Source organism: Bemisia tabaci, chromosome 4 (assembly GCF_918797505.1).
Source record: "Bemisia tabaci chromosome 4, PGI_BMITA_v3".
Taxonomy (NCBI): domain Eukaryota; kingdom Metazoa; phylum Arthropoda; class Insecta; order Hemiptera; family Aleyrodidae; genus Bemisia; species Bemisia tabaci.
In genome coordinates this window covers 58,389,172-58,405,397 of record NC_092796.1, presented here as the reverse complement: position 1 = coordinate 58,405,397, position 16,226 = coordinate 58,389,172, and the positions used below count along the sequence as shown (strand labels likewise).

Sequence of the window (16,226 nt, the reverse complement as noted above, 5' to 3'; positions counted from 1 at the left end):
GGCAGGAGAGTAGAGGGAGATTCTTTGGTGAAAGGTAATTATGAATTATGCACGCTGCAACTCACTCCGAATACCCAGTCGAAAATCGTTGTGAATTTTCCAGAATTATTCCTTTCTTGACGACATCCGATTCGCGTAAACCTACCTTTACAGTTAGGTTTTAAAAAGCCTCCGGTTATTTTGGATTTATTTTACACCTTATTTTTTCTTATTTCTTTAGGAAATTCATTCCCTGAATTTGCAAATTTTTATTTCTAGGGACAGAAAAAAACGATTATCTTTAAACATTATCTAAACAAGGAGTGCAGTTCCAGTCGCACAAAATTTTTTTCAAGTATATTTGGAAATTCCATCCGAGAAACTCTGGAAAGAATAAATATACGAGCAAAAATTTTAAAAACCTAGCAAGCCAATTATTATGTAGCGTACAGGGATGGTGTGGAACCTATTTCACCAGCTTGTTTCATACAGTAGCTTTTACATGATTATGTCATTCTGTCACATGCTTGCGCTGTTCTTGAGTTCGTAGTTCGTCCGCATTTTTGAAGCTCTTCAGTGTAAAATATTTTAAGGTACAACAATCGTAAAACAAATCTGTACAAATATGAGCATCGAAAGTGCGGAGCCAAAACACAGCAATTTCTTCTGGTACTTCATTTCATAACGGAGTAACGTATTGTAACTATTCCTGGAACTTTCCCATAATTTTTCTTCACATGGTAAAAAATACTCCGTAAACATTGCAAGCCTCAATATTCGCCAGTTTCTTCTACAAAAATAAATTTAAAAAAAACATGAACGGAAATTTTGAAACGCTGTAATTGAGTCACGAGGTTGCAGAATTTAGCCATCAAAATACACGATATTGGAGGCATTATGTTATAAATTTGAAACATCGCGTAACAGTAACAGTTATGTCTTTAAAAAACGGCGTCATAGCAATTATATTCCAATCCATGCCCGATCAGTATACGTATAACTACAAATCAATCGTAACAACGGAGAATTTGGGTCTGTTTCCTCCTCCCGTCGACTCCAGGGAGTCGCCCGATATTGGTAACAAATTCACGGTTACATAAAAACTCAGCGTGGAAAAGCACGCGATACAAGAAAACCAGCCGCAGATCAGCCGAACTATGCCAATAATCTGTCAGTTTCATATCGTAAAGATGGGTCCACACCATTTAACCCCGAAATATGGCAACAAGGATCGAGAGTGGCCGGTGTTGTATGTAAAATGGAATTTTCAGGACGAGTAATGACGTTAAATGGCCTAAAAGAATGTTGCCGGCTCATGGAAAAAAAATCAGAATTATTTTCTCCCCATCGATTTTTACCGAGTCAAGTGCCGCCTTAAAATATTGATCCTAAATTGAGTATTTCAGACTGTGTTTATTATCTACCAGTATTCACCAATACATACGTTTAAATTTTAGATATAAATATGAGGATTTGTAAAAGATATGTAAAATGCTTCTCTACAGCTATGAGTAAACGGTCTTTGCGAGGTTTTGGGGGGAAAAATTTCGTGTATCTTTGAACAGAGGCGAACCATCTTTGCTCCAAAAAAAATGTTCCATTAGATTCAAATATACCATTTAGACCTTAAATATTACCGCACAAGCTCTAAAACCAAATAAAGCTTTAAGTTTTGCAAAGAGATTAAACTTGACCGAAGGTGATAGAATCAGATCCTCGAAGCGTCATTTTAGCTAACGGGGGGAGACGGTGCGAAATTCGTTGAATGGTCTCAAAATACGTTTAAGGATGGAACAAAACTTCAAAGAATCTGAAGTTGTGTGTGTTTCGCATGAAATGTTGGTTCAGAAACATGTACCAGAATGCATAAATCCATACCTTCCTCACTGGTCCATTGCAAAATGTAGTCCAATTTTTCTAAAGCCTCCAACATTAAACCAGTGGCGAGGCGTGAATGATCGATCGTCGATATTTCCCCATTTGAATACTAAGGTGGTCGTTGCAAACGCCGTGTTAATTGATCCTTTCCCATAGGTTTAAATGAAAGATCAATCGATACATCGCAAAGCATGCCACGCCACTGCATTAAACAATGTTTATTAAGACTTTGTAAACACGTGGACTACATGTTGCATCAAGGAACTAATATTTCCGGCCCATTTTAGAAAAAAAAACGTATGTACTATTCCTTCCCCTACCTGCAATTTTCACCAAGAAATCTGTTTCAGAATGCTTAAATTCGTTCCTTGTCTACTAGTTCATTGACGATGAAAACTAAAAAAGAATTAGAGGGGCTCGAAGGGCAAGGTGAATATGTGCAGTTTTTGCTATTTCGAGAAATGCGTGTTTAAAGTTTCGAAATTACATGGATCCTCACGGCGGAAAGAAAGTTCAAATTGACGTTTTGATACTTAAAAATTGGAACTTGGGAGCGAGTTTTTTTCTTAGAATATGCATTAAGACTAGTTTTACTTGAAATCATTAATATCTCAATTTTTTCAAAAACTGCATTTACACGAGGGAAAAAAGTTCAAACTGACGTTTTGACACTTAAAAATTCGAACTTGCGGAGCGAGTTTTTTTTCTTAGAATATTAAGACTAGTTTTACTTGAAATCATTAATACCTCAATTTTCTCAAAAACTGCACTTACGCGTGGGAAAAAAGTTCAAACTGGCGTTTTGATACTTAAAAATTGGAACTTGGGAGCGAGTTTTTTTTTCTTAGAATATGCATGAGGACTAGTTTTACTTGAAATCATTGATACCTCAATTTTCTCGAAAACTGCACTTATGCGTCTTGTCCTCTAAGCCCCTCGATTATGCTGTTCCTCTCGCATTAAGAATGACTCGAAATTCAACTGGACGGCCACGATCGGTGCGTATTGACGAAAAACACGGGAGGCGATTCACCGACGGTCCGATCTTGTCCGAGGCGAGAGCTTGCAACAGCCACCTCGGGTTATTTCCTCGGGTATGGGAGCCGTGTTCTGTCAATAGACCTCGTCTCATTACTCTCAATTAGAGTTGCGATGCCGCGAAATGTGTCACCTGTCACCCGGAAAACGCAGCGGCGGGCCCCGGAAACGCTCATTTTGATCCGGCGCCAGACGTCCGTCACCATCGCGGCGACGTCACCGAATTACGCCATTCCATTGCCGCGTCGCGTCGTTTTGTCACCTATGTAAATCGAAGAGCTCCTCGCTCCTCTCACGTAAGGACGTATAGCCGCCTCCACGTGAGCCTTGAAATACACTGAGTTATATGGAGAATAGGGCTCGAATCAAAAAGGAAATACGTGCTTACGTCACAAGAGTGACGAGCTGCGTGGCCATTGCGTCGCGGTGCCTCTGTAAGTGGACGTCATCAGGACCGGCGAGCATATTGCCGCAGCGATTATGTCCAACATCCCGGATCTCGGAGAAACGGAAGTTCGAGCCGGGATGGGATGAAAAATTATGAGTTGTCGTTTGCGGAAGTCGCCTTTAAACCCTTTAACGCTTTGTGGAACACGACGTTACTGGCATTAATGGAGACATAATAGGATTAGTCATAATACGACTGGCATCAATGAAGACATAACAGGATTAGTCATATCAGGACGCAGATAGATTTTCATGATTTTGCAGGATTTTTTTAAGGCTGTCATAAAAAGAGTCACGACTTCCCACTACATGTGTATATTTTATGAATCACGTCTCAATTTCTTATCTTTAAACCCATGGTTATAGTAAAATTGAGCACAGGAAAAGAAACTTCGATGTTTTTGGAAAATGGATGAACTGGAAGCTGATCGTTGAAATTGATATACAAAGCAATAGGCAAAGAAGACATAAAGAGTATGAAGCGATCCTATTGGTTGAAACGGTTGGTGCCTATATGGATTAAGGGAGGAAATGATGGACTGAATACAGGGTCTCTCGTGAGTTGCCGTTAGTTAGTCTATTACCTACCTTCTTTGTCCATTGCAACCACCCGCTTCCACCAATAGGATCCTTTCATATCTTTTTTATCTTCTTTGCCTATAGCTTTGTCTACCAATTTCAACAATCAGCGCGCAAGTCATTTCTTGGGCAGACTGCTCGCTATACTTAGCGGCAACTGCGGGGCAATTATTGAAACTGATAGACAAAGCGATAGACAAAGATGACGTAGGGGGTATAAAGCAATTCTATTGGTTGAAATGGGTGGTTCTCATCGACTAAGGGGGAAAATGATAGACTAACTGTCGGGTTTCTCGTGGGTTGCCGTTACTTAGTCGATTACCTACCTCCTTTGTCCATTGCAACAACCCGTTTCCACCAATAGGATCCCTCCAAATCCCTTTTGTTGTCTTTGTCTATCACTTTATCTATCAGTTTCAATAATCGGTCCGCAGGACGAGTCTTGAAGCGCCACATCGCACAGTGGATCGGATCAATCGGAGAGGTTGGACACGATATTTTTGACGAAAACTGCAAATTTTATTGTTCATTCCGTCACATGATACATTTTAAGGGTTGCTTCTCGAAGAAAATTTCAAGAGGAAACCAATAGGGCCACTTTTAAAGCCTCAAAGTTGTGTGTAAACGGATTTATGAAACTTTGAAAGTTTCCAAATTGTGTCCGACCTCTCTCATCGACTTGATCCACTGTGCGTCGACCCATTTTGCCTCAACTTTCCCCCGTTTCCTTTCGATGCGGGAGCGGGAGTGGACCGAGTCCGTTAAATGTCACAGAAAATTGAGCACTTATCTCTGTTGGAGACAATATTTACCTATCAAAGAAAAATCGTGCCATGCTCATTCAAAACTATCCCACTCTTTGATTGCGGTCACCGATGGGCGAGAAACAATAATTCCCAAAATATAAAGGATATGCTTTTTGACGAGCCATTCATGGAAATACTGATTTGACTGAATTGATTACTGTGGCCAAAGTTTGAATCTAAACCACGCACCCACATTGTGATGTTCCAAACTTCCTGCTGTTTTACTTTTAATTTCGAGGAGAAATTAGCATACTTTATAGGTTAAAATTCATACAGGGTACACTGAAAACATCTTTTCGTGAGATATTATTTTGACTTATAGCGTCGTTGCTTGTCGAAAAAATTTAAATTTTATAAGTTAAAGAACCGTTGTTTTGCTATCGTTATTTGTTCCGTTATCGTTATTTTTTAACTTAAACCTAAAGATGACAAAACGATAATATTTTAACTTAAATAAACCAATGTTTAGTTGAATTCGCACGGATTTAACTAAAAAAAACTCAATTTCGTCGACAAGAAACAACGCTCTAAGTCAAAATAATAACTCGAGTAAATTTTTTTTCAGTGATGTTGTTAACAGAGAAAAATAAACAAGGAAGTTTAAAAAAATTGCGTTGACTAGTTTTCTGAAGAAAAAATAAAGTATGACTGGAAGTCTGCAACGTTGCAAATGGAAATACGTGGTTCCGAACTTTAACCAACAAGCTGGACTCATCAAATGTAGGTATTATTTTCTTTGAGATTTAACCGAGATGAAGCTTTATACTGCCGTGCTAACAGAAAGAAGCCGTTCAATATTCGAACGATGCCATGCCACATTCCACCCAATAAAATATTTATTCTTTACAAATTTGAGAATTTTTTTCCTTGATAACAGATACTTTACATTTACCTCTGAATAAAATTGTATAACAAATTCAAGAAAAATATTTACAAGTTTTCCAAAAAATTCGTCTTTCATAACCGAAAAGTCGGCAGCGTCTGAAAGCTCATACAACGTTCCTCCTTAGAGCGAATAAAAGGAAAGAAGGAAGCCACATGACACATGAAGCGATGATCCTCTGGCTATTTATTTCTTAAGAAAGGCCGCACATTCTCGCTACGAACTCCAAAAATTCATCAACCAATGAGATAGCTTGTCCAAAAGAATTTGCAATTAACGTCTCTGGCTGAAATTGGTCGTTTAGCGCTTCGATATTCTATTTGCAAACTGCATTGTCATTTCCTGATCACGGTTATATAGCTTGGTGCTTCTTCTTAAATCTAACTCCATCGCAGCAGCATTCCATTCATCGTGCTAAAATTTTCCCAATTTACATTGCCATGCACTCATGAAACAATACTGAGAAATTTTTGACGCAAATGTTAACAATAAGAAATCAGATTTTATTTGTTTGTTTGCTCGTCATACGAATATATTTTTAAAGATCCAGCGAACATTGCCGACGCCTAATATATGCACTGGGTGGAGAAAGTACAATACCAAGTTATCAACAATCTTAAACAAGGCAGTTAACCTCATTCACCGGAAATGCAAACGGTAAGTGATTATCTTACTGATACTGCAAGCTTGATTCTCAGAAATTATCTGCAATTTTTGGGGAAAGTCGTTTAGAGTGAAGTGACTTTGTTTCCAACATTCTTACATTTATGCCGTGGATTTACGCATGCATGTTTTATTTTACTCCGTTCGCTTGTATTCAGAACGCGGGCTAAACTTTCCTCTATCGACTTTTAACGTTTTTAAATTCACTTTCTATTTTCTCAGTTGATCGACAAATCACATAATTAAAACCAATTATTTAATTGATTATCTTTTGATCCCCTACGTTAACAAAGTAAAAGCAACGTGAAACACCCAAACTTTGACTTCAAATATCTCTGATAGTCGCAAAAAGTCGCAAGATCTTTTTGGTAGAATATTGGTAACGGTAAGTGATTACCTCCCTGGTAAAAATTGGCAGTAGAATCTGTGTTCCAAAATACCATAGACCTACAGCCGGCTGTAAGATTTCCAATAGCTTCTATAGCCGGCTACACAATTTCTTATAGCCTTTTATAGCCGATGGCGATTAAGCAACAGCCAGGCGATAAAGTGTATGCTAAACGTTACTAATTACGGATGCTAGGACTTAGTGAGTTTTTGGAATACTGCTCTCTTTTTGGGCCGTAGTATCTTGATTTATTTTGCGAGGAAAGCTCCGTACTTTTGATGGATGCCTGCCATTACTAATATATTAGAGCGCCTTCAGTTTCGTATGATACTGTGCAATACCTCTGGTGTGAAATAGTTGCTTCAAGCGCCGTGGCAGGCGGGCAGCCAGCGCAAAACACGCATTGGCGCCTACAAACCTAACAGGGATACTTCACGCGTTGCGCAATGCGTGAAGTATCCCTGTTAGGTTTGTAGGCGCCAGTGCGTCGCCGCTCCGCTTTGTGTTAGGCTTTAATATTTAATCTGGCGGAGTCAGCGTTATTCAACTCATGATTTTGAAATGTTTGCACATCCTGTATGGATTATTCTCATTTTAATTGATGAAAAAAAATATGTATTAAAGGAAAATATAATGTGTGTTTTGTAAATATTAAGGTGGTTCCGTATCAAACTTAATGATTTCCAAAGCACACGAATTTCTACACAATTTCTTATAGCCTTTTATAATCGATGGCGAAAAAGCAACAACCAGGCGATAAAGTGTAAAGCCCGGCGATAGGAACTATAGCCCGGCTGCATAATTTTTTATCGCTTCGTATAGCCCGGCCGTATGATTTTCTCCGCATTCTACAGCCAGCTATATGATTTTCTGTAGCCTTCTTTAGCCGGCTATAAGAATTCCTATGGTATTTTGAAACGCAGCTCTTATCACCAATTTTTACCAGGGCTTACTGATATTGCAAGCTTGATTCTCAGAAATTATCTGCAATTTTCGGGGAAAGTCGTTTAGAGTGAAGTGACTTTGTTTCCAACATTTTTACATTTATGCCGTGAATTTACGCATGCATGGATATTTAAGGATTAACAAAATGTCAACCACCCAGAGCATTTTGCGTTTCAAGCAAGAAACCTGCATTTGAAGTTGTCGTATTTTTCCAGTTCCCGTTTCTTATGGACTAGTGATTCTCGACCTATTTCCCGCCCTTTTTCTACCCGAATTTGAAGTAGTTTTGAGCGAAAATTTTGAAAATGAACCATCATGGTGAGTCAAAATTATCTTTGAGATTACAAACTCCTAAAGAAATATTCAGATGTCGAGTTGTGAATTTTTTATTTTTGTTCACAGAGGGCCGCACTGTGCGCCCCCTGGATCCGCCTGTGTGTCACAAAGTGTTATGAGGAGGAAAGTGGGTCCAAAAATCCAAAATTTAGAGTTACGTGTTTCATGAACGGCTACCAAGTTGAAAGGGAAACCAGGATTTCTGAGAAAACGAGGTGTCTGCTCGATACTTGGTGTCGGCTAGAATTTTTCACTCACATTTTATTGGAGAGGACGTTTCTGCTGACCACTAATTAACCTCCTGTTTCCCCACAAAAACGGTTCCTATTTGCTTAGTTGTGTCCGAGTGACACCACTTTGCAAGAACACCATTAGGTCGCTGACAACGGTCATTCGGACCGCGTTTGGCGGAAAGGAACCAAGCCACATCAGCTAGTGCCAAATTTAACTGGGCAACTTAATATTTTACAAAAGAACGTTTGCGCGGATTCCTTTGAAAATTTTAAGGGATTTGTTTCGGACTATATGCAGAAAATTCACTGAAATTTGCATAAAAACCCGCACGACCGTTTTCTTGTAAAAATTTAAAGTAATCAATTAGATCTGGCGATATCTGATGTGGCTTGGTTCCTTTCTGCCCAACGCGGTCCGTATTATGGACCGGACAGTGGGTCTTCAGTTCGTCGCGTCTCATCGCTTTCGAGAGGGAAAAGTGGCGACACCCGGGATTTTCGCTAACAGTCTCGACGGCACGGCCGACATGTTGACCGGTAGTGAGTATTTGAAGAAAACAAAAGTGAGGTAATTGGTAATTGATTAATAAAAATATAATTCTGTGGGAGCAACCGAAGCGAATCAAGGAACGGCGCGCGCCCCAGCGACGCGAGGAGCAGTTATGATGCCAACAATCATCGATCAACAACCAACAGGCTCTACGTGTTGCCGCGCCAAATTTCGCTCTAGAAAATCGCCCAGGACCAGTGGCTAAAACACTGATAAAAGTATTTCTCATGGCCTATCCTGTTGAAATTTCAAAGAAAAAGTCACTATCCACTGGAAAAAAAAACTTATTGGATCTAGAGTCCAGACTATTAAAAACATCGACAAGAAAAAATAATCTTGATTCAATCAGATTTAAGCTTAAATCAAGAACCAAGCCTCTTAATTTGAGCGGATTTTCTTTTGATTTAAGCTTAAATCTGATTGAATCAAGAGTCCTTTTTCTTCTCAATGTTTTCAAGAGTCTGGACTCTAGATCTGATGTGTTTTTTTCTCCAGTGTCAGGAAAATATCCTGTGAAATCGCAAACCATGCTGGCATATAAATCATGTATCGTCGTTCCCCTCGCACAAAAGGACGTATCTACATTTCAATGTTGCCAAATGGCCCCTCTCAAATTGCATTTTCAACAAGATAGTCTTGGAAATTCCTATTTGAAAATTGCATCGATTTTTCTTCTGATCTGAAGCTAAAATCAGAAAAAAATTAAACGGGTACATCCTCTTAAAAAATTGATTTATTTTAGTCAATTTTGCAACCTTGGAATGAAGTTACGTTCCTTCGCCCGCGAAACGACGATATGTATGAGAGTCATAATTTATACCCACCTAAATATATTTGTTGACTGGCATTTGGAGAAATCTAATTGAAAAATATGACCCGATTTGATTGCTTTACACGGTCGAAAATTTATTTTACCTTACGTGCTTGTTGCCTAAATTGTGGTCGTCAGTGGCGACGACGATGGGCATTTTTCATCGAGTCAACGGAATTCAAAATCTGATAGTGTCAAAGATTTTGAAATGGATCTGAATCAATTTCAGTTGGCTCCAAGGATGTCATACACACGTGTTGCATATGCACGCAAGTGAAGGCGTTGTGACTTCAGACACTAAACCCAAGTAGCAGTGATCTCGATAAATAGCGATTTTACCGGTTGGTTATCGCGATTATATCGGTTGCAATATATCGAGATATTATCGCATTAAAATTGCGATATATGGCGATTAAATTGCTATTGCATATCGCAATTTTTTGTTCGATAAAATAGCGATCAATTTTCGTCGATAAAATCGATATTAAATCGCCATTTTTATTTCGAGAACATCGCGATAAATTGCCTGGCAATGAAATCGCGATTTTATCCCGATAAGATCGCGATTTTATCCCGATGAGATCGAGGATAATCGCTTAGATGTTGATGATCCTTGCGATTTTATTGCCGATAAAATTGCAATATATCCCGATTTTTCCGTTGAAAAATGCTACTTGGGAACGCCTCACCAGCAGCGCTGGGGGAAACGAGTCGAGGAGAAAAGTATTTTGCATTATCTGTAATTTCATCCGGATCTTGGTGGTTGATTTTATTTTAAATCGAATCACCACAACTGCTTTGGACGAATTGAAAGAGGAATAGCAAGACTTCAACTGTGTAAAGGCCCCAATTACGCTTGTCCAAATGGGTATTCCTAAGAGATACACTCGAGGAGAAGTTATTGGTAATCAGAGAGCCATACTGCCATGTTGAGGAAGAACGCCGTATGAGCCATCGGCCATTGCCAAATCTCCTTCCACAAATCATGAATTTTCGGGAACATTTTTTAAGATTTTTCCCCGAGTTTTTTCAGAGAATATTTTTCTTTATTTCATCTTAAAAGTCTGAAAATTTTGAGGGAAAGTATCCATAAATTTCTTCAAAAATAAATACTTTCTAACAGAAAATTTGGCAACTTTCGAATATTCATACGGCGTTTTTCCTTGGCACGGCAGTATACAACCGACTGTATATGTGTTCTCATCGATGTCAATCGTTCACGATGGACAAAACTAGGTCCAACTGTTTCATCTCATTACAACACCTGGGGTATTCTTAGTTCCAAAATGAGAACACTGCGATTTGGTCGGTGAAGTGAGACAACTGCAAATATTTGTCCGATGCTTTCTCTTACGATATGATACGCTAACTGTTACATGAGTCGCCGTTTACATGTGTGTCACCTCTAACAGATCGAAAAAGTGATGTAACGCTCCTTTATTCTTCGTGTGATTTGAACTATTTCAAGTTACGAATCTCGGTTTGATATATGTCGCTTGGTTACGAGTGCTTGCGCAAATGTAAGCACTTGAAACTAACATTCCGTACTGGAGACTGCGATTGAAATTAAAATTTGATCTCGACCTGTAATTTGTTTTGGGGTTTCCTCCCTTCCTTTCTTCAAGTGCAGCTTTAAAATTTTGAGCACTTACGTTGGCACGCAAAAGCAGGACCTTTCAACCGTCCTACATCTGTTTTATAAATCAAGTAGACGCATTGATGCTAAAAAAAAAGACAATGTGCAATCACATGGTATAAAAAGAGACCATGTACCATGCTTTGCATGCTTCATAGCTCCTTTTGCTTCAGACAATTTCAGCACGATTTTCTGGGTATAGAGATGTCCAATGAGGAATACATACATGGTAAACTTGAATTTGATTAAAGTAATGAATAAGATGACTTACCCTATGTATGGAATGTTAGCAGGAACATGATACTTCGAACCAGCGTCGAAATCTACCTCTGAACGAAGAACTGGTGGTTTTACACCGCTCAGTCTTTCCCTAAAACGAGACAAAACATTACATGAAATAACCCATTTTCAATATAGTCTCTATGGAGAATTCATCTGGAAGTAATATTTTTCCATTCTTCTACCTCGCAATGCCTGGCCGCCAAAGATTTATATCCTCTCAAAGCGCCCTTAAAATCTGTCATCACGAGGAGGTGATGACATCATCTCTTCGCTCCTACAAACCCTTACACCGGCAGTTGTGCTTGACTGTGGGGAAACGACTATCTCGACGGTGTAAGTCTGTAACCACGTATCTCAATTTGCGACATCGCAGACTTCCTGTCATGCCTTACTTTTTCAACGAAAAACTATTCAACGACAATGGAGATGTTGCATGCGTGAGGTTGCGGTTTGACCATTGATTCTAATGTAAAAGTTCGCGAAAAAAACGACAGTGCCTTTGATTTTCTCTGAAATCAACTCCCAAGCTCAAAAAAGCTCTCAAGGTGAGGTCAAAATGGAGGGGATATCCTTCGCTATCCTGAGAGTCCACCTCTACATCAAGACGAACTATCCATGCAAAGATAGGGAGCAAATACATTGACAAGGCTGCCACTTTATTTTAGGACTCTAAAACTGAAAACGCGGCAACCCTGCTAATGTATTTGCTCCCTATATTTGCATGGAGAGTTTGTCTTGATGTAGAAGTGGACTCTCAAGATAGCGTGGGATGTCCCCTCGATTTTAGCCTGAACTTGAGAGCTTTTTTGAGCTTGGGAGATGATTTTTGAATAAACCAGTGGCACCATCGTATGTTTCTCGCGAACTTTTACAAAAGAATCAATAGTCAAATCGCAAATGCCTCACACATGCAACATCTCCATTACAAAATGTCGTCCAACTTTCCTACTCGAGCGTTAAAGTCTCCAGCGTTTTTCCACTGTCTTAAGATTCTGTACACTCTTGTACTACGTAACAAGAAACTTACTGTTTCTGACTTATTCTAGAAACAGTGTCGGTGCCTTTCCGTCCCCTATGCTGATCGGTGATTTTATGGTTGAACAAAAAAAGCAGTTCCTAATGCGAGGGCTACGGACCAATACCGCTTGTCTGAAAATTTTAGCGAAAATGAATTCCTCACACATGCAACATCTCCATTCTTTAAAACTGCCGTGATTTTTCTTCTCTTTGCGAAAAAACTTCTGCTAAAAACTTCAAGGAATGATGTCAGTCTGTCTTCCTTTCCAAAATTAATATGAAGGCGAAGATTTGTAAACACCGCAAACGAGATACGTGGTTGCGGACTTATGCCATCGATCTATGTTACAATCCGTTGTCAGCGAGATGGTCCAGTTTTTGGAGACTGGGCAACTTTTTCGTCTCGTCCGTGGTTAGGTTGACGGGACAACCCCGTTGTTGCCTAGTCCGCGCATTCTGCCGTGGCAAGGAAAAACGCCGTATGAACGTTTGAGAGTTGCCAAATTTCTTCGCATAAAACATGTATTTTTGAGGAAAGTTATGTATATTTTTCCGTGAAATTCCCGGATATTTTAGATAACAAGTCGCAAACATGATTATTTAAAAAATTCGACAGAAAATATTCAAAACTTATCCAGTGAATTCGGTTTTTAGTGAAGTAAGTCTGACAACGTCTAAAGGCTCATACGGTGTTTTTTCTTAGCACGGTAGCATTGGCCGACGTTCTCGGCCGCGGATTCCCTGGACTGGCCGATCGGAAGTCTGAACATCACGACAAAGGGCCGTTAATTTTAAGTGTAATTCTACTTTTTGTTAAAGTGAATTGTAGAGTACACAGGCATTCCTAGGGCAACTTTCAATGAGTAATTAAGTTGCCACAGTACCTGCATTATCGCCTTTATTGCTCTCCAATCCAATAAGCAACGAGAACTTGGCGTTTGTGTAGATCTCTTAAATGTTTATGATGGAATTAGGCATACAATGTGCGGTATGGTTAAAAAATGAAATAACTTTGCCATCTGCTCAAAGGCTTAATTGCGCACGACTTTGCAGAAAGATCCAACATCTCTGAAAATGGACCTTTTTAAAACATTAAGGAGGGAAAGAGGAGAATTTCAGGGGAACGGCATCGAAAGTTTGCCGTCGCTGCTGCCATCTTTCGGAACGATTCGATTCAAACGTCCATAACACCACTACAAACGCGAATGATAATCTGAAACTTTGATTATATGTTTCTAAGAGTATATTAGACGGCAATGAGCATCGAAAACTAAAAATTGATATATTTCACCTTAACCGGTGTTTTCCGCTGAAGTGAGTTTGAATTTCTACCTTTAGACATTTTTAACTTAACTTCATCAAAATTGTCATGGACAAGATTCTGTGATTATGCTCAACCGACCCATTAAGTGCGGAATGATTCTATAACTTTCACCAGTCGTTTGGACTGAACAAGACTGGACAATGGTCTATCTAGGGATATCGTAAAATACACATCAACGACCACAGTGCAAAACCACGTATCTCCGTTTGCGACGTTGCAAACTTCCGGACATACCTTATTTTTTCTTCGGAAACACGGATGTTGTTTTAGCATTTATAATGTTTAAAAAATGTGCGAGAAGATTCAAATGCTGTTTTTAAATTAAAAAATGCTAACTTAACTACGGCCACGGTTATATTAACACATTCAAAAGTAAAGTTAGCATTTTTTAATGTAAAATCAGCATTTGAAACATCTCGCACATTTTTCCAGGAATATAAATGCTAAATCAACATTTTATTTTCTTCCGTGAAACTTATCAAAGTAATTTTTTGAAAACATCCATTATTGTTCTCCTATGCGAGTAGAATATTCTGTATTCATTTCAAAATATGAATTTGGGTTATTTCTCTTCGATAAAATAAAATAAGAGCGGAAATGAGACATTAAATTGGAGATACGCGGTTCCGCACTTCGACCATCGATGTAATGAAACTTGTCTAGTTATGAGCAGTTTCGTAAAATCAGCACAGTCTAACAAAAGAAAGCGACAGTATCTCACCTGAGATCCCACCAGTGGCAGTTATATCTCTGTTTGCCGACGTTATTCCTAAATATGTCGTAACGCCACAGATCTAGAGACAACGAGAACGGCATGAATGGAAGTTTGTCCATGGCCATACTGAACAAATAATTGATATTGTGAGGCAGGTCATCGATGGACGTTTGCACCAAACCCAGTGTCTGCATGTGCTTCGGATTTGAAACGGACAAAGCAATGGCTTCGCTTATTGCCTCGTGGAATCCTGCATGGAAAAAAAAATATGTTTATCAGTTTGAACGAGTTCTTTACTCAACACCCAACCCCCACCCCCAGCCGAAGATATACCAGATGGTAATTCCGGCATGTCTCGCGAAGTAAACTCTTGACCCTATTTCCTAAACTTATACTATTATCTTATTAACTATCTCCTTACTTTACTTGTCTCTTTTGTTATCACACACATTATGTTATCACTATATATAACTTATATCTATCATCACCTAAGCAAATTAGTAATAAGATACGCACATTACAATTTCTGTAAATATGTACTTACTGAATAAAATTTCGCTTGACAAAAAAAAAAAAAAAAAAAAAAAAAAAATCAGTTTGAACGGTCAGCAGTCACAAAAATTGCCACAGTGAATCAATACCTGGCTCACTTTAGTAATCGGGAAAATTGCATGAAGACAACATAAGGGGCCGGCCTTAAGTTACGTCGCCCACTCGGAGGAAAAGGGAGGATCTAGAGGTCAGTGACATACAGGTGACAGAGGGGGAGATGAGGTCAAGCAAAAGTGACGTCACCGTATCATGATGAGAAAAGGAGTGGATTTTAGACTATTCCTATATGATCAACGTTATTTTTGAGTCATTTTTAACATATGAATCAAGGTGTGATACACCTGTGGCAAAAGTTCGCTACAACCCAACACCTACACAAAAAAGGGGGAATATGCTTAAAATTATGTAATTGTTAGGGGGCGGTCTGGAGGTGAGTGACATGTCGGTAAAAAATAGGGGAGGGAGGGGTCAAAGAGTCGGGGAAAATTGGTGATGTAATTTATGGACAGCCCCTAACTCTTTGAACTCTCCCTCATGAAAATGATACACACAACGAAAAGTTGCAAAATCAAGTCTAAGCTACCTTTTGAATTTCAAATTAGAAATGAATAAAATTGAAAAAACTTTAGGGAATGGCCTCGGCCTATTTTGTTTTTTCTCCTCTTTTTATTATGTATTCAGATTGAATGCAGGGAAGATTTTAGACGATTCAAATTCCGATTTAATGCGAAGTAAATAAATATCTCCAGGAAATATTTTATCAGTCTATCTTTCATGCGATTTTGAAATTTTATCTCTCTCCAAATGGGATTCACATATTTGAAGTAGAATCAAGTTCAAATCTAAGTTAAAATTCCTGTAATATAGGCTTATATACCTGGGTTCGCGCCGTCTCTAAATATCTTTGGTTGATTCCGATATTTCAAAAAGTACTGGATGTGTGCCATTTCGTGATGAACTGTTATGAAGTCTTTCATGTTCACTTGAGCGCACATCTTTATCCTGTAAAAAAGCATATGATTTTATTATTATGAGATAAAGTTCCATAGGGGGGGAAAGTGATCAGCTGGTTTTGTAGTCAGAGACACTTTGTATTAAAAATCACACACGGTCCGCAGACACACTAGTACTTTCTGATCACCCTGAGGTCTATAAAATTTTCAA

The 16,226-nt window shown here is 38.9% G+C and overlaps 1 protein-coding gene across 1 annotated transcript in view; it reads right to left on the bottom strand.

Annotated features, from left to right (window-relative positions):
- The window catches only part of Ance-3 (angiotensin-converting enzyme Ance-3), a 192,111-nt gene that overhangs the window by 82,427 nt on the left and 93,458 nt on the right, over positions 1-16,226 (bottom strand). Inside the window, exons 9-11 of the mRNA XM_072299652.1 lie at positions 15,940-16,064; positions 14,517-14,760; positions 11,444-11,542 (exon numbers count right to left, since the gene is read on the bottom strand). Coding sequence (XP_072155753.1) covers positions 11,444-11,542; positions 14,517-14,760; positions 15,940-16,064 — 468 coding nt within the window. The remainder of the gene's footprint in view (positions 1-11,443; positions 11,543-14,516; positions 14,761-15,939; positions 16,065-16,226) is intronic.